Source organism: Gorilla gorilla, chromosome 11, assembly GCF_029281585.2.
Source record: "Gorilla gorilla gorilla isolate KB3781 chromosome 11, NHGRI_mGorGor1-v2.1_pri, whole genome shotgun sequence".
NCBI classification, from domain to species: domain Eukaryota; kingdom Metazoa; phylum Chordata; class Mammalia; order Primates; family Hominidae; genus Gorilla; species Gorilla gorilla.
Window position 1 is genome coordinate 112,445,398 of NC_073235.2, and position 24,402 is coordinate 112,469,799.

At 35.8% G+C, this 24,402-nt stretch overlaps 1 protein-coding gene across 14 annotated transcripts in view; it reads left to right on the top strand.

The window, feature by feature from the left end:
- Positions 1 to 24,402, top strand: part of UNC80 (unc-80 homolog, NALCN channel complex subunit) — a 234,133-nt gene that overhangs the window by 60,461 nt on the left and 149,270 nt on the right. For 10 of the 14 annotated variants that reach the window (XM_055380463.1, XM_055380468.1, XM_055380470.1 and 7 more), the window contains exons 17-22: positions 2,294 to 2,460; positions 3,204 to 3,302; positions 7,523 to 7,737; positions 8,843 to 8,949; positions 10,649 to 10,745; positions 17,858 to 18,030. In XM_055380463.1, coding sequence (XP_055236438.1) covers positions 2,294 to 2,460; positions 3,204 to 3,302; positions 7,523 to 7,737; positions 8,843 to 8,949; positions 10,649 to 10,745; positions 17,858 to 18,030 — 858 coding nt within the window. The remainder of the gene's footprint in view (positions 1 to 2,293; positions 2,461 to 3,203; positions 3,303 to 7,522; positions 7,738 to 8,842; positions 8,950 to 10,648; positions 10,746 to 17,857; positions 18,031 to 24,402) is intronic. The other 4 variants (XM_055380465.1, XM_031008740.2, XM_031008741.2 and 1 more) reach the window with 1 other exon arrangement.

Genomic DNA, 24,402 nt, shown 5'->3' on the forward strand with positions numbered 1-24,402 from the left:
TAAAGTTTAAATATCTATTTTCCCCGGTGTCACCAGTAAGTCATAATGGAGGCTTAACAACACTTTTCTTCTCCTTGTTACTCATTATCCTATTTGCAAAGTGAGCTATCTTCCTCTCCCATCTCAAAGGTTTGGTGAAATAATTGTAAAGTATGTTGAGCCCTTCAGAAAGTGTCTAGAGCACAGCTTGTTGGCTCATAAAATACTAAAGAATGTTATCCCAAGTATTATTTGAAGCCATATTTACTTTAAAAATTAATGCAAATATGTTGCTGAAATTGGTTTTGTTTTCTTTTATTAAGTACTGTCTGTAATCTTTTAGCTACTTGTTTTGAAAGACTGTGTTAATTAAACCACTGAAGTCACAATAGGATAGGGAAGAACCACGTTATAAAAGGCTAGTGCTAAAGGCATTAAGAATGACACCGTAGACTTTGAGGACTCAGGGGGAGGGTGGAAAGGAGTTGAGGGATAAAAGACCACAAATCGAGTTCAGTGTATACTGCTTGGGGGATGGGTGCACTAAAATCTCACAAATTACCGCTAACGAACTTACTCATGTAACCAAATATCATCTGTTCCCCAAAACCTGTAGAAATAAAAAAACTAAAAGGCTAGTGCTTAATTACCACCAAGAAGATTGTGGTTTTGGATACGAAAATGTAGATTAAGGCTGAAAAATCTAACATGAATAGGTGAATTCAGGTATCTTTGGGAGGCAAAGTAGCATTTCTCTATCCTACCAGTCTGTTAGATATTATGACTCCTATGCGGAAATCATTCCATTTGCACATGTGGACCCTATCAGCTAATGTACTCAAATCAAGGAAATTATTTTAAGCTATTATAACTATTGAAACAATTCACTTAACTTGAGATAAAATCCCAAACTAAAGGAGTTGAACTTTGCTGACAGCCAAAGCGAACCCAGCAAGTTTCTTGGAGCCTGAGTGTAGCACAGGTACCATCCATGCATACAATTTGGTCATAGCAAAAGTAATTTAACAGGTTGGTTATAATATACATGACTGCTTATACATCTTTTTTTACAAACTCATGTATAGAAAAATACTATATTAAAAAAGAAATCTTAAGTTTGACTTTGAACTCCCATCCCATAAGAACAATGGGACATCAAACTTCTGTCATTCTTGGGGTTCCCCACTTCACAGTGTTGTGTAAAGACCCCCAAGTCTTAGGAAGCATCTAGAGCCTGGGGAGGTTCCACAGGTCTCAATGATTAGCCTACACCTCTGATTTCACATAGTACTCTTTGCTGTGTGCTTAGGGCTGGGCACTCTCTGGTGAGTTTGGAATCTTTCCTTTTTGGAGTCTTGCCCCATTCCTAGAGGAACTACTGCAGAGCAGAGTGAGGGGCACAGCGCCCTGCTTCCCACAGAACCCAAAGGGTTTTCCATCCGTGTTTTCCCCAAGGGTCCTACCTTCTACTTTCCTAAAAATTATGGACATAATTGCCCCAGTGGTCTTAGGTTTTGAAAACCAAAACTATGAAGGTAAGTGTTCGTTAGGCTTCTGCATTCTGCCTTGCCATGAACTTTTCCTAAAGCAAAAATAAAAAATAAAAAAATACAGTAACTACCTTCTTCATGAGCAGAGGGAGAGGGGAAATGCTGGATCCAAAGCTTAATTTCTCAAGTAAAAGTCCAGCATATATTTTTAAATATTGATTCACCAATATATTGGTTTTAATAGCCCTACGTCGCCTTCAGTTTGTAGTCGAGTTCATGTTCAAATGGGCTACAACATATATGTACTTTGCTAAATCTGTCCAGCAAAACACATCATCCTTTGAATAATCTGTCTTTGGTAGAAGTGTCTGGAGGACTTAGCATATTTTGTCATAATGTTGCAGAAAATTTGGAGAAGCTGAACAGGGACCAAAATCTCTAATGTAAACAAATTTTTGACTACCTTTTTCTTTGCAGGCATCTCTTCAGAAGTTACAATTAAAAGAGAAAATTAAAGCTTGGGAATCCAATGGTTTAAAATGTAAATTAATGTCTTTCTAATGATGCAGCCAACTTTCTGAATGAAGCGTGATAAGCATCCTTTTTTATACCAAGGATGACCAGCAAAGGCCTTGGTAATGTTTTTCTATAGGAACATTGTAGAGGGAGTATACCACCAGTTTCATCAATAGTAAACTGTCCTGTCTTAATGATTCCAATGCTCATCTAAGCCTAAGGAATTACTTTCTTCCTCTCTACCTGGAAAAACTATTTAATCGCACAGCTATCTTTCTTTCTCCAACTTCCTTCTTGCCTCCAAACAGGGACTGTATTGTGACATTCGTCAGCTGGTCCAGTTTATCAAAGAGGCTCATGGGAATGTCTTCAGGAGAGTGGCCCTCAGCGCTCTGCTTGACAGTGCCGAGAAGTTAGCACCAGGGAAAAAGGTGGAGGAGAATGAACAGGAATCTAAGCCTGCAGTCAGTAAAAGGTTGGAAGCTTGAACTCTCTGAATATTACTGTTTGCCTTAAGTCAGTAGAGTAAAATCTGTTGTACTGTTTGTGTGGTTCCTGTGGTGAAACGTCAGCATAGGAATGGTAAAATTATCTTGTGTAAGTGGTTTCACTGGTGTGGTGTAGCTGCAGCTTAGAAGATGAATGAATTTACTGTCAAATAAATGCTGCCTCTAATATGAATTAGAGCTCAGTTGTTCTTAAATTTTCTTGTACTTGAGCTACACGTCATAGCTCTTAATTAAATGGTAAAATGCTACCTGTTTTAGTCTCTTCTGTACATAATTTACACTTTTATTCAGAAAGGCAAAGCAATTACTGATACCATATGATCCTGTTCAGTAAATTCTATTCTAAATGTGGTAAAAGACAAATGATTAAGTAATAGCCTGTTGTTTTTCCTTCTAGTAAACATATATTTATTTTATGCCTATTGTATATTAAATGCCACTTAAAAATTAAAATAAACTCCTAAACTTAAAATCCTGCTTGCAGTTAATGACTCTGTTTGCAATAATGGTGATATTGTGAAGCAAAAAGGCTGCTAAGTCATGAGTTAATGGTGCGGTATAAATTCTAAACAACATAGACTCCTGGTGACATAAAGTTCACAAGCTGCAAAGTTGTCTACAACAGAGTGTTTTGTTTTATGAAGTGTATGAAGTATTAAGACTTGCTATCCTGCTCTGCTGTAACTGTTGGAATGCACCATTTGCATAGGTCAGAGGCGGGAAGCATTGTGGATAAAGGCCAGGTATCCTCTGCACCTGAGGAATGTCGCAGTTTCATGTCCGGTCGCCCCTCACAGACTCCAGAGCAGTAAGTAGCGTTGGTTTTGTCTCCAGTGCAGACGGCTATGCACTTCATTCTGGAAGAATTTCTATTTTCCAAACTGCTATTTGTTTGTTTTTCATCTCCTTTGAATTTTGCCTTGTTTCTACCCTTTACATTTCATTCCCAATGCCACTAACCTCTCCAGGCCAAATCACAAATAACCAGTCTGTGCCTATGAGAAGCCTCCCTAACTACATTTCCCATCTCCAGTCTCTCCCTCACTTCTGCTTTTCATGCACACTACTGAAGATACACCTTGAAAAATGGCATATATACCAGGTGGGCTGGGAGTGTCCTCCAGTTTCTTGCTTAAAATAACTTATAATTTTTTAAAAACTTAAATGTATGAATGGCTGTCAATATACTTAATGAAGCTTTTCCCAAAATAAGTATCAAAAACTTCTCCAGTTCTCACCTTTAGCTGAAACATAGACTGTACCACATTGTACCTTGGTCCTCTCTTGAGATCCATTCCAGTGTCCTCTGACATCAGTTAATCTACACTTTTCATAATGGAAAAATCAAAAACATCTTTAAATTAGTGCCCCCAGAAAATATAAGGGTTACCATAGACACTAAGTGTACAGCCTAGTTCTATGCAAGTTTTATTTGTATTTTTTCTCTTTTTGAGAACTACTAATCCACAAGTGGAGTGTAAACATGTACTTCGTTTTAGGTATACCATTCTGCTTCTCAAAACCTTACTCAGTATTAAGTGATTTTTCTTCTAGGAATCCTGCAGAATATTCTAGGTATTATGGTATCCTTTCTTCACAGTCAGGGAAATCAAAGTGAGAAGCACACAGCCATCAGATAGGACCTTGGTAATTCATAGCAAGCGAACAAAATCTTCAAAGAAAAAATGCCCACAGAGTTCTTGTAGCACTTCAAAATCTTAGAAATTTTGTAGTAAACACAAATTTGTGATAAACACAATTTTGTGTTTATTTAGTGTTCAAGTAGATCAATTCCATGGGTTCAGGGAACATGTGAGTTTTTGCATATGGCTATAGCCCCAGTATGGAGACTAGGCTTGCTCATACTAGGTACTTAATCTATATTTCATGAATGAATGAATGAATGAATGAATGATTCAATCAATCAATGAAAGGATAAAAGTGTCAGATTATTATTAAACTTTTGTTTTCTTTAGCTTCCTTTCTTAAAATTCAGTTTTAGTTTTCCCTTTAAGGTAGTCTTTAAGTACATTTAAGTAAAAATTCAAACATAAGCTCTAAGGAAAAATAACGTGAAAGACAAAGTTCTATGACTAGCGATGAGACTAGTTAAAAGGCTTTATACTCAGAAAGTCTGCCCAAAAAAGAAGAGATTTTTTTTTTCTTTTCAAATAACACCAGCAACTATTGAGCTAATCTGATCAATGAGAATGATCGAATAGCCAAATTGGACTTAAAAAATAAAGCCATCGACTGTATATTTCTAGGTTATTAAGTTTTCTAAATTCCAAAATATTCTTTTTGTTCAGTGTTCTGTAAACACCACCTAATTTCTTAGCATTTAGCACATCTATTCTTTCTTCTTATGTGAAGATACATGTTTCAATATGCCTCTACATAAATATTTCCACTTAGAGAGATGTCATAAAATGTCAAACATGGAACTTTTTCATGATCCCAATAGGCCTAGAAGGTAAGCATGTCAAATGTCCCCTAGTTAGCACTGGAGAAAGATGGGTGGTTACTTCAGATGACACTGGCTTCTCCTCTAGCTTCTCTGTCTCTTTCCTTCCCTCCCCTTCTAGCCCTGTGTCTTCTTCCTTCTTAAATAATAGTCACATTCCCTGAGTCATATTAAAGCAGTTTTACGCACTAATTTCTTTGAAACTCAGTATTGATACACACCATTGGACAAAGCCGATGTAACATTTTATTGAGGAAATTGAGAAATTATAGCCTCCCCAGATGTTTTTCCAGCCAGACTACATAGTCATACACGTATCATGCCATGCATTTACCAAAAGTGAGAAATGCTTCATACCCTGTAATCATTTGGTAAAAAGTAACTGAGAAATCAAATTTTAGAAAACTGATTTAAATTCATACCATATTTGGTAAACAGAATACCCTATTTTTTAAAAAAAGAACTTAAAAATATTCAGTACTCTGATGAGATTTTAAGAAATTCTGGATACCCATATAAATATCTGTAGAAAATAATTGCTTTACACAGTACTGTCAAATTTTGGGTTGATTCAGCCCCAAAACTTGTAAGCAAATCAATAGCTAAAACCCCATAAATAAGTTTCATCAAATATTATGTATTTTCTATACCTTGTACTTTCCAAATTACTGCAGTAATATATGTTGCTCAAGCTGACAAATGTAGAAAACACAGAAAAACATAAAGGGAAAGTAGTTTAAAAATGGAAATACCACCAACTAGAGATAACCTCTGTAAACTCTTGGTGTATTATGTTGGAGACATTTTTGAGCATGTGTGCACACAAAACCACACTCAGACATGTGACCACATGTGTACTTTTTTCCCCCAATTAACCTGGTGATGTTCTTTTTAAACCATTTGACTGTTACCTTTTCACTTTGCAGTATATAGTGAATATTTTTCATATAATAGTCCTCTAAAATAAAATTATAATGACTACAGAGTATACCACCATATGGAAATCCCATAATCTATTCAACTGTTTCCCTGGTGTTGAACGTTTAGATTGTTTCCTCCTTTTTAAAGTTGACCAATAAAAACTCAGTGAGTTTTTGACCTTCTTGTACCTACATCTTTTTTTTTTTTTTTTTTTTTTTTTGAGATGGAGTCTCGCTCTTTCGCCCAGGCCAGAGTGCAGTGACGCTATCTCGGCTCACTGCAAGCTCCTCCTCCTGGGTTCACACCATTCTCCTGCCTCAGCCTCCTGAGTAGCTGGGACTACAGGTGCCCGCCACCGCACCCAGCTAATTTTTTGTATTTTTAGTAGAGACGGGGTTTCACTGTGTTAGCCAGAGTGGTCTCGATCTCCTGACCTCGTGATCCGCCTGCCTCGGCCTCCCAAAGTGCTGGGATTACAGGTGTGAGCCACCACGCCCGGCCTTGTACCTACATCTTAGTATGATGTCCCATAATTTCCATGAGATTACTTTCTGGAAATTGAATTTCTCTGTCAAGGGCGGTGATATAAGCTTTGGATATCGTATTGCCAAATTACTTTAAAGAGAGGTTGGATCATTTTACCTCCCCACTGGGAGTATAATAGTAACCATTGTTTTCTCTCCTCCCCAGCTCCCACCCGCACCCCTCATGAACTCCCTTAATCACTGCTAATTTATTGAGTAAAAATAAAGATCTTACTTCAGCTGCCTATGTTTTTTAATTTCTGGTGAGATTAAATTCTGCATATTATTGGCCACTGGTCTTTTTCCTGTTGTAGAATGCCCTACTCAAAAATCCCCTTGCAGGTGTTTCTATTTGTCCTACTGAGTTGTACTTATTTTTTACTTTCAAGCCCTACCTTTGACTTACTGGTTGTAGGATGATGCATTTCCCGGGTGTGGTGTGATGGCATTCCATGCATTTAAATATTTTTTTAAGTTTATTTGGTGTTCAAGTATGATACTATACTGGGGTGATGGGTGGGGAATGAGGAACAGTACTGCACAAGCCTTAGGGATCTTTAATAAAAAGTTAAATATTGGCCGGGCACGGTGGTTCATGCCTGTAATCCCAGCACTTCGGCAGGCTGAGGCAGACGGATCACGAGGTCAGGAGATTGAGACCATCCTGGCTAACATGGTGAAACCCCATCTCTACTAAAAATACAAAAAATTAGCAGGGTGTGGTGGCATATGCCTGTAGTCCCAGCTACTCCGGAGGCTGAGGCAGGAGAATCACTTGAACCTGGGAGGCGGAGGTTGCAGTGAAATTGTAAGTGCTTCTGGTATTATGACTCACACCTGCAGATGAATACCTGCAATAATATTTAATGTTTTTATTAAAGTTGAAAAAACCTGACCACGTCATGTCATAGCTGAGACATGACTATTTTCAAGAAGAGCTCAGAAGATCAACCTTGATCTCTTTCCTCCCACTTCAATGCCCACTCTTCCCACATTTCAGCCCATCAAAGATCATTTTGCATGATTTGCCTAAATATCATTGACAGGAAGATGAAAGAAATTTAGGAGAATTTCTCAAGTGTTGTCAGAAGTTTAACCCTATCCTCTGCTTGCCTACAGCGATGAGCAAATGCAAGGAGCCAACTTGGGGCGGAAAGATTTCTGGCGTAAGATGTTCAAGTCCCAGAGTGCAGCAAGTGACACCAGCAGCCAGTCTGAACAGGACACTTCAGAATGCACGACTGCCCACTCAGGGACCACCTCTGACCGACGTTCCCGCTCACGATCCCGCAGAATTTCCCTCCGAAAGAAGCTTAAACTCCCCATAGGTAAAAGTATGTCTGTATTTGTTTATGGATTATCTTATTACCAACCATGTCCTCAGATCAACTCAGTGATGCATAGTAGGGCCGAAAAAGAAGACCTTCAAGTCATAAGACCTAGACTGACTTCATTCATTCATTCATTTAATTTTTCCCACAGTATTTTTCAATACCCTACTATGTGCCTCTTCTGTGTGCAATCACTACACTAGCCATCAAGGATTAAATAGCAAGCAAATACACACAGCCTCCCAACTTTGCTAAACTTGTAATATAGTAGGAGCCCCAGTCATTAAAGCAGATAATCATACAACTAAGTGTAATTGCAAACTATGAATTTTATGAAGGAAATATACATAGTTCTATGAAAGCATGCAACAATGAGACCTGACCTGAATGTGGGGGAGGAGGCAGAAATCAGGGAAGGCTTCCTAGTGGTAGTTGCATTAAGATCTCCGGGATACTTGGGAGAAGGAAGGAGAGCACTCCAGGTAGCCATTATTTGCAAAGATATTAGGAGGCTGAAGGGAAGTGAAGGAACTGAAACAAGGGGACAAGTGGCTGTATGACTATAGTAGAATGATAGGGGCCAGATCAGGTTGACTCTTCATTCTAGATCCCTGGATAGCCAAGATGGGATGTTGAACAGGAGAGTAACTCAAGCAAGTAAACTTTTTGCAAAACATCACTGCATGGAAATCATACTGGAGGGAGCATAAGTAGATAAGGGAGACCAGAAGGAAAGTTAGCTAGTAGGTTAGGTATAAGTAAATGGAAGCTTGGACTGGGTGGTGGCCATGTAGGCAGAGATAAATGAACACATTTGAGAAGTATTTAAGAGGTAAAATTCACAGGCTTTAATGAGAGATGTGAAGCTGGATAGATGATGGTTTCCTTTCAACCCAGATTCTTTTTGTCTTGGTCCCACATGCTTATGCAATTTTATAGTCTAACACTGAACATTTTTATTCAAAGCATGTACATTGAAAACAATTTGTTTTTCTATTTATACCAAGCCATGTAACTTTCATTGCTTGTTGGGCTTATGTTGACATTTCTGTTTAATTGATTGGATAGAAAATGCTTCATTGATCTAAGTGATTTAACTATTAAATAGGGAACTGGCTGAAAAGATCATCCCTCTCAGGCCTGGCAGATGGTGTGGAGGACCTCCTGGACATTAGCTCTGTGGACCGACTCTCTTTCATCAGGCAAAGCTCCAAGGTAAACAGGACATAACTTGTGTAAGTGACTGTTGAAGTCGCTGATACAAACATGTGAAGGCTGAGAAATAGCAAACACCTGCAGGGGCCAAATAAGGAAAAGCTGAAGAAACTCTCCAGATGAACTAACTTTGGAAACTTAGATAAGCAATGGAAACTAAAATGTTTAAGTAGTAGGCTATCATAGGAAGGGAAAAAGAAAAGTGTGGTCAAAAAATTATATAAAATTATAATGCAGATATAGGGATGTATATAGACATTATTTCCCAGCTATTTTTAACTTTTAACACACCTATGAAATGAGTGACATCTCAAACTCCTGTCCAAGGATCTGGTAATTTTACAGTGATCCCTTTTACATATTAAGACACACATAATTCATCCTTTTCCCACTACTTTTGGCACCATGTGAACCACTGTCTGTATTGAAAAGAAGAAAGAATCTCGGGATGACTTTTTTCACTACACTCCTCCTTCGTAATACTGTGAAGCACTGGAGTAACGTAAGGTTTCTTCTGAGAGTCCACCCTGTGGTTGCTTCATGGCCTGGTCATTTGTATGCCTAATTTTCAGCATATGATAAGAGTTATGTTTCCTTATATGTGTACAAATTATTTGCTTGCATTCTTTTGTTTTCTAATCTCACTAAAACCAGGGTTGTTTTTGTTTTGTTTTGTTCTTTGCGGGTTTTTTTTGTTGTTGCTTTTGTTTTTGTTTTGTTTTGTTTTTGATGGAGACTCGATCTGTGGCCAGGCTGGAGTGCAGTAGCGCAATCTCGGCTCACTGCAACCTCCACCTTCTGGGTTCAAGCGATTCTCCTGCCTCAGCCTCCCTAGTAGCTGGGACTAGTGCGTGCCACCATGCCCAGCTAATTTTATATTTTTAGTAGAGACGGGGTTTCACCATGTTGGCCAGGATGGTCTCGATCTCTTGATCTCGTGATCCACCCGCCTCGGCCTCCCAAAGTGCTGGGATTACAGGTGTGAGCCACCACGCCCAGCCAAACCAGTTTTCTTTTATCTAGTCTGTTTTAAAAGTGATATTTTGAAATTATACAAATAAAATGCAAGACTATAGCATATTTAGAAAATATATGTATCATTCCTTCCTTACCTTCTATTTGCTAAAAAACATAAGTCAAGTATTTGAGTTTGTGTGGCCCATAGCTTCCTTGCTGTGCGAAAAATTTTGAGTACTGCTGAGCTAAAAGCAAGATGAAGAACATATTTTAATTCTTAGAAAGAGATACATGTTATTACATTTTTATTATAGTACACTCTATAAATTATACTGATTCTTTCACAGAGATTTAAAGTATTCTATTTAGCTATCTTTCACTTTGGTCTGATTCTCAATTGTGGTATTTGTAAAGAATGACTATGTCTTGCTATTCATTAATTTCAGTTTGGACTTTATCAGATTTAAACTCTAAGAATATCTCAATTATTTTTATAGCACCTGATTATTTAGCTTTTAATCTGGGACCTGGTTCCTCCTTTTAGTTACAGTGATGTCTTTTTTGGCACATGGGAATGAACTACACTGATGACTAAACTAACCAGATGTGGAAGCCAGAAGAGCAAAGTAATAGTATGAAAATGAGTAAACAACTCATTTTCAAGTCAAGAGTTGATCTAACCACAAAGATTTACCTTTGAATCTTGTTATCTCTCTATTTTCCTTTTTTTTTCTTTTTTCAGGTCAAATTCACTAGTGCTGTGAAGCTCTCTGAAGGTGGGCCAGGAAGTGGCATGGAAAATGGAAGAGATGAAGAGGAGAATTTCTTCAAGCGTCTTGGTAAATGTCATGCATCCTAAGAATTCTATTCAACTTTCATCACACAGAACAAAAACTTGATTAGATTAAGTGGTCCATTTTCTATTTTCATTGGTTTTTCATTCATTTCTTTCTCATACATGCCTTTTACCACTGTCTATAGCTTCTGTTTTTGCAATTTGATTCAACAGACATTTATGGAAGCCTTACTATGTTCCTCACTCCATGATGGGCACTGGGTTTTCAAAGAGTAAGATCCAGCCTCTTCTGCTGTTCTATCCTTTATTAAAATCTGAGAACTTTACAAAACTTCCAGAGATCCTTTTATCCACCCACCTGTCTACTTACAAATTCTGCTCAGTATATCCCTGACAGGTGGCCAGCCACCCTCTGCACACTTCCACTGAGGGGGAGTTTATAACTTTACAAAGCAACCTGTTCCAGAGCAAGACAGCTTAATTATTAGAGAATTTTTCCTTACATTCTGAAGACATACTTATCCACAAATTTGCTTCATTTGTCCTAGTTATGATGTCTGTACCAAGATGCATACACATACACATCACATACACTCTCACACACACATATCATGCAAGCTCCATATGTTATCCATTTCATGTCCTCTCTTTTGATCTCACTGCTGCTAGTTAAACATCTTCGATTTCTTTACTTTTCCTTATATGGAAGTGTCTCTAGATCCATCACCATTCTGATTCCTTTTTATTATGTATTTTAGTTAGATGATATGCTTTTCTACAAAATGTGGAACTTAGGATGGAATGCAATATGCCATATTTAAAATTAATTAGTATAGTAGATAGTGTAACTATTAAGCTTGAGGACTACATGAAGTATATGAACACAATTTAAAATTGCATTTTTTATTTTCATATCACATAATTGGTTTGTATGGATTAATTTTTGCTAGCTTTTTTTCACATGGATGAATATCATGGTATACTTTAATATAGCCATTATTTGTTCTTCATTTCAAAAATGATGAAAATTTATTGTTTCATTAACTTAGGAGGTAGTTAAGTCACTCCCCCAGGAAGGAAATTAAGAGACAGAATCCATAATTTTGAGGAGAATCCATTTTCAATCCTTTTACACTCTTTACACTCCTCTTTGAGATTAAAATATAAATAAATAAGCAAATGAATGAATGAATGAAAAGAGAATCAAAACTAAATTGAACGCTGTCTTTTCTTCTTTGTACTATAAAGATCTGTCTGCAGAGACATGCACATTCCCCTGTTCTCACCCAAGTTGTTCACATTATTACTGAACAGGACAAATGCAAAGATGTAACTCTAAGAATACTTCTACTTGACTTTGATTAATTAATAATTTGTGGGTACAGATTTTTAGTGAACCATACAGTTAATTTTCTAGTGATCAGAGAACTTTCCCATATCACTACAGAAACATCACCAGAATTTACCAAAACATGCCTATGATATTCTTACAACTCTATCAAAAAGAACATGACTTAGTTCAGCATAATGAAGTTACAGTGATTCCTATACTTCTCTTTTGAAAATGTTCCTATCTATTTAATTATCTCTTAAAGAATTTGGCGAGGGCAAACATCAAGTTTATTAGTCTCTGTGGTTTTAAGAATCTTCCTAATAACCAGGACATTTGTCATTTTCAATCCTTTTACACTCTTTCCACTCCTCACGATGTTTTGGAGACAATATGTCTCACGGTCAGACGTCAGTATTATAAAGAAATTTTCTTGTGCTTTTTTGAGAATGAAGTGTGGAACTAAAGTGTGTTCTCCAGGTATGTGTCATGCTAACTGGATGTCGTTTGACTGGAGCTGCAATCACATCTTTAAGTTCTCTTTATGCACTAAAGTATAACTGAGGCTTAAACTCAAAGAATGTAGGGTCTCTCACATTTGGTGAATATTTCTTCTTTTTTCAAAATTCCTTCCTTCCTTCCTCTCTTCCTTCCTTCCTTCCTTCTCTTCTCTTCTCTCCTTCCTTCCTTTCCTTCCTTCCTTTCTTTCTCTCTTTCTTTCTCTTTCTTTCTTTCTCTTTTCTTTCTTTCTTTCTTTCTTTCTTTCTTTGTTTCTTTCTTTCCTTCCTTCCTTCCTTCCTTCCTTCTTTCCTTCCTTCCTTTCTCTTTCTTTCCAAATCTCCTTCTTTCTTCCTTTCTTTCTTTCTTTCTTTCCTTTCTTCCTTCCTTCTTTCTTTCTTTCTTTCTTTCTTTCTTTCTTTCTTTCTTTCTTTCTTTCTTTCTTTCTTTCTTTCTTTCTTTCCTTTCTTCCTTCTTTCTTTTTGAGACAGGGTCTTCCCCTGTCACCCATGCTGGAGTGCAATAGTACAGTCATAGTCCAGTGCTGCCTCAAACTCCCAGGCTCAAATGATCTTCCTGCCTCAGCCTTGCAAGTAGCTAGGATTACGGACATGCACCACCATGCCCCACTAAATTTGTTTTACATTTTTTGTAGAGATGGGCGTGGGGGGATCCTGCTATGTTGCCCAGGCTGGTCTTGAACTCCTGGCCTCAAGTGATCCTCCTACCTCAGTGTCCCAAAGTGCTGGGATTACAGGCATGAACCACCATGCCTGCCCTAATATTTCTTCTTAAGTGAACCTTTTCTGTCTGCTGCGAACTGAATGTGTATATCCTCCAAAAAATTTGTCTTGAAGCTCTAATCCCCAAAGTGATAGTATTTACAGGTGGAGGCTTTAGGAGGTGATTAGGTTTAGATAAGGTCATAAGGGGGGCACTTGTGATGGGATTTTAATGCCCTTCTTAAAAAAAAAAAAAAGGAGGAGACATAAGGTCTCTCTGCATGCATACACCAAGGAAAAGCCACGTGAGGACATAACCAGGAAGAGAGCCATCACCAAGAACCCGACCATGCGGACACCCTGATCTCAGACTTCCAGCCTTCAGAACTGTGAGAAATAAATGTTTGTTGTTTTAAGTCACCCAGTCTATGGCATTTCATTGTAGCTGACCTGATTATGGCACTATGCTTCCCCGTTTGTAGATTTTTCTCCTTGGTAGAAAAGATAAAAGCATAATTGACTTGTTTACACTCTCCTTTTAATTCTCCTACATTCTCTTCTTATTCATGTTCCAAACACATTATCATTACCATTTCTTACAAATGTTAGTTCATTCTGGACTTTGTGTTTTTATTACCACTATTCCTACGGATTTTAGCTATTGCTTCGTATATTCTTTGTATTCCATTCACAGATTCAAAAGATCTGATATGGAATATTCATAGAGCCAGATTCTACAATGAGTTTGTGTCAACAATACCTGAAATGCAGTTTATTTTTGCATGTCTAGAAAACAAAGCCATAATATTTGAGATTGTTATCTGGAATATTTTATGTGCTTTGGGCTGGCAAGAGAATATAACTTGTATAGCACTATTCTTTGCCTATGTTCTCTTGCTTTTTAAAAATTATAAAAAAGATATTCCTTTGGAATTGCTTGCAGAAAATGAGTATCTCCAGCTTAAACAACATTATCTGCTTATCTAAGTACATTGTATTTTGCAACAACTACTGCCCTTAATTGCGCAAACATCATTCTGTTTTTGAGCCTGCTTTTTTCCTTACTTCCTTTTCTGATTCCTTCCTTTCTTTCCTTTTCTCTTTTCTTTCTCTTCATTTCTTTCTTGCTCTCTCTCTTCTTTCTTTTCTTTCTTCCCTTCTTTCCTTCTTTTTCTTTCTTTCCTTTGCAATCTATGTGTATAAATGATTCGTACCCAACCATGATAGATGTGTTGTCTTGTCTCATCTAAATTATCTTAATTACAGAATTTCTTTGTTTCTTTCTTTAAAGTTGTTAAAGAGAACAAACATCAAACCTTCTTACCCTCAGTTTAAATGCAGTACTTTAACTTCACTGATTTGAGATGAAATGCCAATAGAATTTCTTTAAAATTTAAAAGTTATTCAATAAATAAAAACTGTGTCTGGTGAACATGAAATAGAATTGAAATTACATTCAGAAATCAGCTTTTTCTTTTGTGTTTTCATATTCACTGAAATTATTTCACTTTAAAAATCATGTTGTCTCTATTTGAAGGAAGGTGTTTGATCAATTAAAACAATTTTTTTCAAGTAATCAACATGTTTACTGCACATCTTGTATGTTCTCAGCTCTGCCATCAACACAATGGGAAATGCTGCTTAAGGAAATACTAGATTTTATATGTCTGAAACTTTGTACCCATAAGTGTATATGATAATGATTTGCCAACTAAAAATAATATTAAAAAACAAGTAGGATATTTTTATACATCCCTTCTTGGATTTAAAAGCTTATAAAAATGCATTCTACGTAAATAGAATTATAATTACACCTCAATATACACCTCAACATAAAAAATAAATATTAAACAAATGCAACTAAAATACACTGAGGCTAAAAAAGTAATCATTATGTCTAAGGAAGCCAAGAGGCATTCTTACATCCTAGTGTATTGCTATAAAAATTGATTAAAAAATATATTTTGCAGCCAAATTACTTTTTGACATTTCTTTTAGTAGTACAATATGGAATGCCAGCAGGATACAATTTTATCATCAGTGTATCATTAAAAATACAGGAGAAAACCCAAGAAATATAATATGTACAATGAGGAATTATTTCTTACATTAAATTTTTCTAACATGATCACTACCTTCAGCAGAGTATAAAAGTCTGACCTTCTTCCATATAAACATTTGGTATTTTAGAGATTACATTGTGGCATAGTGGTAAGAGTGCAGGTTTGTGCACTCTCAGTAGATCTGGATTTAAATCTTGCCTTTATAACTGTCCATTGTATAAACAGATTGGGCTACTTAACCTGTTCCTTCACCTGTTCCTTCTCTCTTTATCTCTCTGTCTCTGTCCACCACTCTCTCCTCACCAACAGACCCATACACCCCAAAAATACATTCTCTTTTAAAATAATTTTAAAAACTTATAGGGCTATGGCAAAAAATAAAGAAAATTAATTATAAAATATTTCATACAGTACTTGGGATATACTAAGTGCTCAAAGATAGTACCAAAAATATATCAAAAGTATATTCTTATCTATTAATGCTATATAAATACAATGCTATATAAATACAATGGAAAATGTCCATTATAATTAGCTTTTATTACTAACATGATTCTTATGTCCTGTGCTTATAGGATTCTGCTGATCTTCTCACCTGTAATAAATATATATTATTCTGTGAAGCAAAGAATATAGGTTCTTGCTGTCAGTGAATGTTTTGATGACTTCTCTCTTCATTATTTTACCTACATCCCTTAACTGCATTATTTCTGAAATTCTTGCAATTAAAATGGCATTTCTTTTAGTAGTATTGAATACAGTTCTTTTGAGATTGGTAATCTTGTCAAATAAAAATTGAAGAAATTTGTGAAATACATATTCTTAATGCTTCCTTAAATAAAATGATCTCAACTGTTCTTAATAAATTTGATAAATAAGAATAACTTCATTGATCATCTATCTGGTCTTATGTATTAATTCCATTAGAAATTTTAGGCAGTTATTACCTAATGTATTTTAAATCTTAATTATAGCAACAAATAATAAAACAACTGGATTCACAAAAAAGAAAAATCTTATTATTTGAGATGTCTCTTTAATTCAAAGTATAAGGGACTGTTTATACTTTTTAACAGATGAGAATCCTTTGGTATACATATTAGTATACTTTATATACTATTAAAGGGGTATATATAAATGGTTAATAAAGTGACATATAGTTATAAAAAATAACAGGAATTTACCTGTTCTAGTAGCTTTGGTAATGTCCAGTGAGGAAATAGAGTAGCATTTTGAAAGGGAGCTGCTTGAAAACAAGGCTCTCCTGGAATTGTTTGTTCCTCGTCTATAGCTTTTCTTCTTTTTGTCATTTGAGATTTTGTCTTTTGAATTTTTTCCACCATCAGATTCTTCTCATGGTAGTTCCTTTTGCATATGATAAAAAATATGCTATACTAACTGGAAAAAAAACACTGAAGGTATTGAATTTTGAACTTTTGAATATGGAATATTTGCATCTGAAAAAGAAACATAACCATAAAGAATGAAATACAGGAAATTTCAATAATGATACTTTAATTATCTTCTGAGCCATTTTTGAGCTTATGAAAGTGTTCAAACGTAGTCAAAAAGTAAAGAGAATGGTTCAATGGATGCAAAATATTCATCACACTTGCAAAAATAATTTAGAAATGGCCATATTTGCTTCATCTATCTTTCATGCTCTTTTAAATGTATTGTAAAACAAATCACAGACATCATGTTATTTCATACTGACATACGTCAATACGATTGAGTCATTGTGAAAGTTGTAGACCAAGATTGGTAATTATTTTTATGCCTTGCCATAATTTTTAAATCTGGTGGTAATAAAGTCTAAATGAATCTGTGTCCCAGGCTTAAACTGCTTCCAAAGGATGTGTTCCCTGATAGAGTAGGTTCCCGCATTTTTCCATTAGTGGATATAGTGGTTGACATCCTTGTGTGTGGTGCATTGTCATGGTAAACCCAGGCCCATAACTGTAAACACCCCCTTTTATCTACTATGGATGCAAATTGTTAGAGTGGTAACCCTAACTCTGGACCTCCAGTAGCCAGTGATTCTTTGCACTGTAACTGAGAAAAGGTTTTTCCTTTCACCACAGTGCTGTACCAATTTGTACAGCATGCTGTACACAATGTACACATTATACACAATGCTGTACCAATGCTGTATCAATTTGTTGTAACAGATCTGAAATTGCACAGTGATTGCAACTTCCATAAAAACAGAAGTTGTTGATTACAGGAAGAATAATTTTAAATACACCAAAAGCTCTTACTAGTATTCAAAAGAAGACCTGCAAGTAAAATGATCAAACACTGTATTTAAATATTTAGGTAAAATCTTACATTTTCATATGTCATGTGTCACCAGATTCCCAAAAGTCAGGATGTGTTTAAATCAAACATTAGGGTGGAGAGCAAGGAAGTGGGGTGAAGGAGAAAGTTTTCTGGCCTACACTGTAGAAAACACCCTGTTATATCTTTGAAACTCTTTTTAAACCTGTGATCCTTTACGTTCTCTCTCTTTCATTCCTCCACCATGGCACCACCCTTACAGGTTGCCACAGCTTTGATGATCATCTCTCTCCCAACCAAGATGGCGGAAAAAGCAAAAACGTGGTGAATCTTGGAGCAATCCGACAAGGCATGAAACGCTTCCAATTTCTGTTAAACTGCTGTGAGCCAGGGACAATTCCTGATGCCTCCATCCTAGCAGCTGCCTTGGATCTAGTAAGTTGGTGAAAGAATTTTCCCACCCTGCCCCCCATCCCAAGTAACACTATTAACAGAGGTAAGCATGATTCCCCAATTGTAATCCTCCTGTGTTTGTTTGTTTGCTTTTTCAGAATTAGTGATAAAAGGGGGAAGAAAGATGGTGAAAAAGGGAGAAAAATCTTAATTAATATGCCCTGGGAAATAGACTGTCTAAATATGTGAAGGCTCTGGAGTCAGACTGACTGAGTTAAAATCACTCTGACATTTACTACCTGAACCTCTGTAAAATGAGTGTAAGAGCAATAACAATACTATAGCTACCTCCTCGGGCTAGTGCGAAAACTAAATGAGATATTAGATATAAAGCCCTCATCACAGTGCCTGAAATACAGGAACTACACAATAAAGTGGGCCATTATTATTATATTATTGGTCTTATGTCTGCCATGTATTAGTCCTTTAAACTCACCAAGCCTTGATTTCATTATCCATCAATTGGAGGAAAAATATGAAGCAAGATCAATTGAAATGAATTGCACAAACACTTTGAATATTGTGTGCTATTATACACATGTAAAGGATTAAAGAGTATGAAGTGGATCTTGGTTAGAAAGTGTTTTTATCAGGTAAATTAGGCCCACATGTGAGTTTTGAACTCAGCCTCTCAATTTATTAATCTTTATTTATAAAGTCTTCATATGATGCATAAACACTGGGTACAAAATACCAAGTAAACATCAGGAAAAAAAGTATTTTATTTTAACTTTTAAAAAAGACAAACTGAAGTAGATTTTTATTAGAACAAAAAACTTTAAGCCTGCCAGTAAATGATCCTTTTTTCAGGTTTTATGACACACAAATAAGTGACCAGTGGTCACTCATATTTTACCTTGGAAAATAATTCAAGCCTTATAATGTAATTCATGAAATTTCTCTGTGACATTTGCAGCTTTTGCTCTAAGGATATTTAGTGACCAGCAAGGTATGTGGCTTCACTTAAGGATGAAATATTAATACCACTTGTAATCACCCAAAATGATTGCTTTCCATTATATAAGATTTTTTCAGTCAGTTTCTCATTATTGGGTAGTGACCTTTGAGAATTTTTAAAAAATTGCAGCATGTTCAATGTATGTTGATATGTGCCATGGTGACTGTAAGATGTAGAAAATCACAGGTCTCCAGGAGAGCTGGGGTTTGTGGCAATTAAACAATCAAAGTACAGTGAGATGTCTGTCTAAAGCAGGAGAGCTTGACAAGGCAAGGAGCCAATCCCCTGTTTTCTAGGTGGGATAGTGGAAACTTAGCTGTCACTCTTTTGAGCCATGCATGGTTTGTCTTAATCACATCTTGCTCTGTTCCCAAAGGAGCAGATTAAAATAAATAAATGCAACAAATTCATTAGAAAAGAACAAACAAACACTTAAACAATGGAAAAGTATATGAACAGCCAGTCACCAAAAATACTAATAGTCAGTAAACTACACTTCATCTTACTTGAACTTAAGAAATGCTCCGTTAAGTTACAAGTTTAAAAAAAGGAAAAAGAAATACCTATTAAAATAGCCACAGATTCCTACTTTATAGCTCTCAGGTTGGCAATGATTTGAAAGTGCTGATATGAGTGGAAAATATCAAACACCACGTGCAGTGTCACTACTGGTGTAAGCAGCAGGATTTGATTAGGGGACAGAAGGAATTCTTGGACTAACTGGTTAATAATGAGAGCAGTGATGGTGAGTGGAGCACTCCTCAGCTCCTCCCTGAGTAGTAAGTAATTTTGGACTGTATATAGTCAGGGAGGGAGAGTAGCAGTTCTTTACATATCGAATACATCAAATGGAAAGGGTGGTGGTATTTAGAAGCCCAGAGTCAATGTGAGTTATAAGATACTCACCATATAATAATTAATTAACTCAGCAAATGTCTTTTGAGGGATTCCTATGTGACAGGCATGGTTCTGTTAGTGATAACACAACAAAACTCAACTGGAGGGCTGCACCTATTTTTCCCTTTTTCCAATGAAGATTGTGTTTGTATAGTGATTTTTTTCCAGATGTCTTAGTGTACAGCATTCTAAGGTTGATTAATGAATGATTAGTATTTATTGTATGCCCACCGTGTTGCCAAAGGAAAAAACTGAAGCTCAGAAAGACCGATTAATAGGCAGGACTACAAAGTCAGCAAAGGATGGAGCCAGACTGGAACCCGGGTCTATCTTCCAAGCCCTTCTGTTTTGTATTCTACCATACTGACTCTCTTATTAAAATATTATGTGAGACCATTTACTTTAAAGCATGCAATAATAATAAATTCCATATTTTATACCCAATAGCTTAAACGTGGTTAGGAAAGCGAAGGTTCCGAAGCTGGTTGATCTCATAAGTCTCATGGTAAGAAAGAAAATGAAGGAGCGCTGGAGCTTATAAGCAGTGTCTTTTGAGCCATCAAGTAAAGAGGCATTTTCTCATTAGCATATGTGTCCACTGATTGAGTAGCCTGCATCTGGAAGTAATGAGGTCTTTGCCACTAGACTGGATCCAGTGGGGGTGAATGTACAGGAGGATCAAGCAGTGTGTGGGTAGTAGGAGTTCCTTTCATACCTGACAGTCTTTGATTCAAGGTCAAGGTCAAGCTGTGTGTAGTGTTCAGAGGTCAAAATTCCAGAGGTCAGAATCAATCAAGGGTTAAAGGAGCTCAGTAGTTCCCATTATGAGGCAAAAAGAGAGAGAATCTGGGTAGTCATGATTGGTTGGATAAAAGGCATAGGTGATGATGGTGGTGGTGGTGATTGGCAGAGGTGTTGGTAGAGAATAATAATCATAACATTTTCATTATGCTTGATGGTTTATAAAGCACCTTCACATTCATTGTCTTATTTGTTGGTATGAGAGCAAAAGAATTAAGCCAAGAGATGAACCCCAAATAAGGACACACTTACAATCAGTTTCTCAGCTATGGAAAGTGAAGGAACTAAAGGGGCTGGTGAATTCTGTCAGACTGAGAGGAAGGTAATGCAGCTATATGTCATATGTGCTTGAATCAAAGTAGCATTTGGTGTTTACTGTCATTTGTACAGATGTGATAACTGCAATTGTTCATACCTATTGATCTGGGTTAGGGGTTCCTCAGGGTTATGCTAACTTTCACTGATGTTTTCTGCTAAAGGTATTTTTAGCTTTTGTTTCCTCTGTATTTGGTTTCATCCAATATGTGATTCACCCACTTCCAATCTTTCAAGAATGCCTCAGTTTTTAAGTATGTTTTACGTGTTTTTCAATGCATTGTGGTTTTATTTAGATATATGTATATAATATAAATAGATGTAAATATAGAAATAAACGTAGATGTAGATATGCTAGGTAGATATGCAAATGAGGTACAGATGTGGATCTAGATATAGGCACAGATACAGATATAGATATAGATAGATATACATATACAGAGATAGATAGAGACATAGTTATAGATTCTGCCATTTCATCAAATAGAATTTGGAGGAGGAGGGGAAAAATAAATGTGCTCAATTCATCATCATATTTCAATCTTGCATTTTCTCCCACCTCTCTTTTATTGTTTTGCTTTGTTACATTTATTTTTTAAGTGCATCTTAAATACAATTTTTGCATTTTGACATAATTTTATATTAGAATAGTTTCATTGTTTTATGTCCTTAAAAATATAATTTAAATGTGATTTTTTTAAGATTGTAATTTTCTTCAGAATTAAAAAGAATTGTTAGATGAAAGAAATACTAGAAATGTCAGTGTTCAAAGTTTTGCTGACCTGTTTTTTTTGTTGGTTCTAAACAATCCTACTTTTATTATTGCTATGACCACTAAATGTAGGGATAATTGATTCAATTTTAAGTCCAGTACAGCTTTTCCTCAGAATCTTTCTCTTTAGGGTTAATTTAGCAGATGCAACTGTAAGGCATTTTTTAAAAGACATATTTTAGAAAGGATTGATTTCATCTCTAGGTTTATATAATCTGCAAGTACAAAACTAAAAAGAAAATAAAAAGAAAAATTAAACAGTTCAAGCAAAAGGTATGTCTACTTCCTATATTTTTCAAGTGAAATAGTCTATTCTTATTTATCCAGTTGAATTTGTAACATGCACAAGCAGTGATTTCTAATTTTTTGGTAAGTTATTAGCATGAATAACACTAATAACAATGCCAGTTTGCTTTAGGAACAATTCCATAAGTATAAGACCATCCATAGGATCATAGAATTCTCCCTAGTCTGTGAATGGAGGAAATCTAATGTTAAATTATTGAGCCTCATAAGTAGACAGCTTTAGAAGGAGTGCATATATAATTCTTTTTCAAAATAGGACACTTTCAAGAGTGAAAGAGTTATCAATAATTATGTGAGGAAAAGAGACATAAACCAGGACTCTCCCAGGAAAAGACCTTCAGTTACCATAGGTCTAATTCACACTTACTTCCAGGCTTATTGCATCAAATATAATTCATATTGGGGCTTAACATCACAAGATATTTAATGATCAATGCAAATTAGGTCCTTTCAAGGAGACAGGAATGCATGAAAGAGGAAATATCTTATGATTCTCGTTTGAATCATAAGAAAATTAGAAATAATTTAGTAATAACAAAACTAAACTATCAAATTATCCTCTTAATCTAGTGGTAATGAATTTTTTAAAAAGAGTCTAACTATGAAATGTAGCATAAAAAATGCTTGAATAGTATTTCATTGTTTTGTATGTGCCACATTTTCTTTATTCATTCACCTATTGATGGATACTTGGGTTGAATCTATGTCTTGGCTATTATGAATGGTGCTGCAATGGACATGAGAGTGCAGATTTTAAAAATGAATATACAGCAAAAGAAACTATCATCAGAATGAACAGACAACCTACTGAATGGGAGAAAAGTTTTGCAATCTATCTGTATGACAAAAGTCTAATATCCAGATTCTACAAGGAACTTAAACAAATTTACAATTAAAAAAAACATTAAAAAGTGGGCAAAGGATATGAATGAACCCTTCTCAAAAGAAAACATTTATGTGGCCAATAAACAAATGAAAAAAAGCTCAACATCACTGATCATCAGAGAAATACAAATCAAAACTACAATGAGATACCATCTCACACCAGTCGGAATGGTGATTATTAAAAACTCAAGAAACAACAGATGCTGGTGAGGCTGTGGAGAAACAGGAATGCTTTTACGTTGTTGGTGGGAATGCAAATTAGTTCAACTATTGTGGAAGACAGTGTGGTGATTCCTTAAAGACCTGGAACCAGAAATACCATTTGACCCAGCAATCCCATTACTGGGTATATACCCAAAGGACTATAAGTCATTCTACAGTAAATATGCATGCACACGTATGTTTATTGCAGCACTATTTACAATAGCAAAGACATGAATCAACCCAAATGCCCATCAATAATAGACCGCATAAAGAAAATGTGGTACATATGCAACATAGAATACTATGTAGCCATAAAAAGGAATGAGATCATGTCTTTTGCAGGGACTTGAATGGGGCTGGAAGCCATTATCCTCAGCAAACTAATGCAGGAACAGAAAACCAAACACCACATGTTCTCACTTATAAGTGGGAGCTGAACAATGAGAACACATGGACACATGGACACAGGGGAACAACACACACTGGGGCCTGTCAGCAGGGTTAGGGGGGCAGGGGAAGGGAGAGCATCAGGACAAATAGCTAATGCATGCTGGACTTAATACCAAGATGATGAGTTGATAGGTACAGCAAACCACCATGGCACAAGTTTACCTATGTAACAAACCTGCACATCCTGGGCATGTACCCAAGAACTTATAAAATAAAATAAAATGAAACAAAATGAATATATATCATAAGTACATAGAATTTAAAGAAAAAAATCTGAAAGTCACATATCCATGACACAAAGAAAACATTTCCAGTTTCTGTGTTCCCTTACCTAATCACACACCTTTACCTCTGAGAAGACACTGCTCTTCTGAACTTTATTTTAATATCTTTCTTGTGCTTTATTTTACCACATTGGCATGTGTCTTTAGAGAATATATTATTTTATTTTGTTTTGGTTTGTTTTGTCTGGTTTTGAAATTAACTTATAGGAAGTCATGCTATCCTTTTTCTTATTTGTTTAACATTATGTTTGAGTTCCTCCTTGTTGATGCATTTAGTGTTAATATGTTAATGTTTACTCATGAATGGTATTCATTTGTTTGAACATACCACAATTTATATGTCCACTCTATGTTAGGTGAACATTTTAATTTTTTTCAAAATTCTGGCTAATTTTAGCAATGCCTTTATTAATATTTTTCTGTATGGGTCTCGATTCATATATAGTTTCCTAAATAAACCTATGAGTAAAATTATTGAGTTA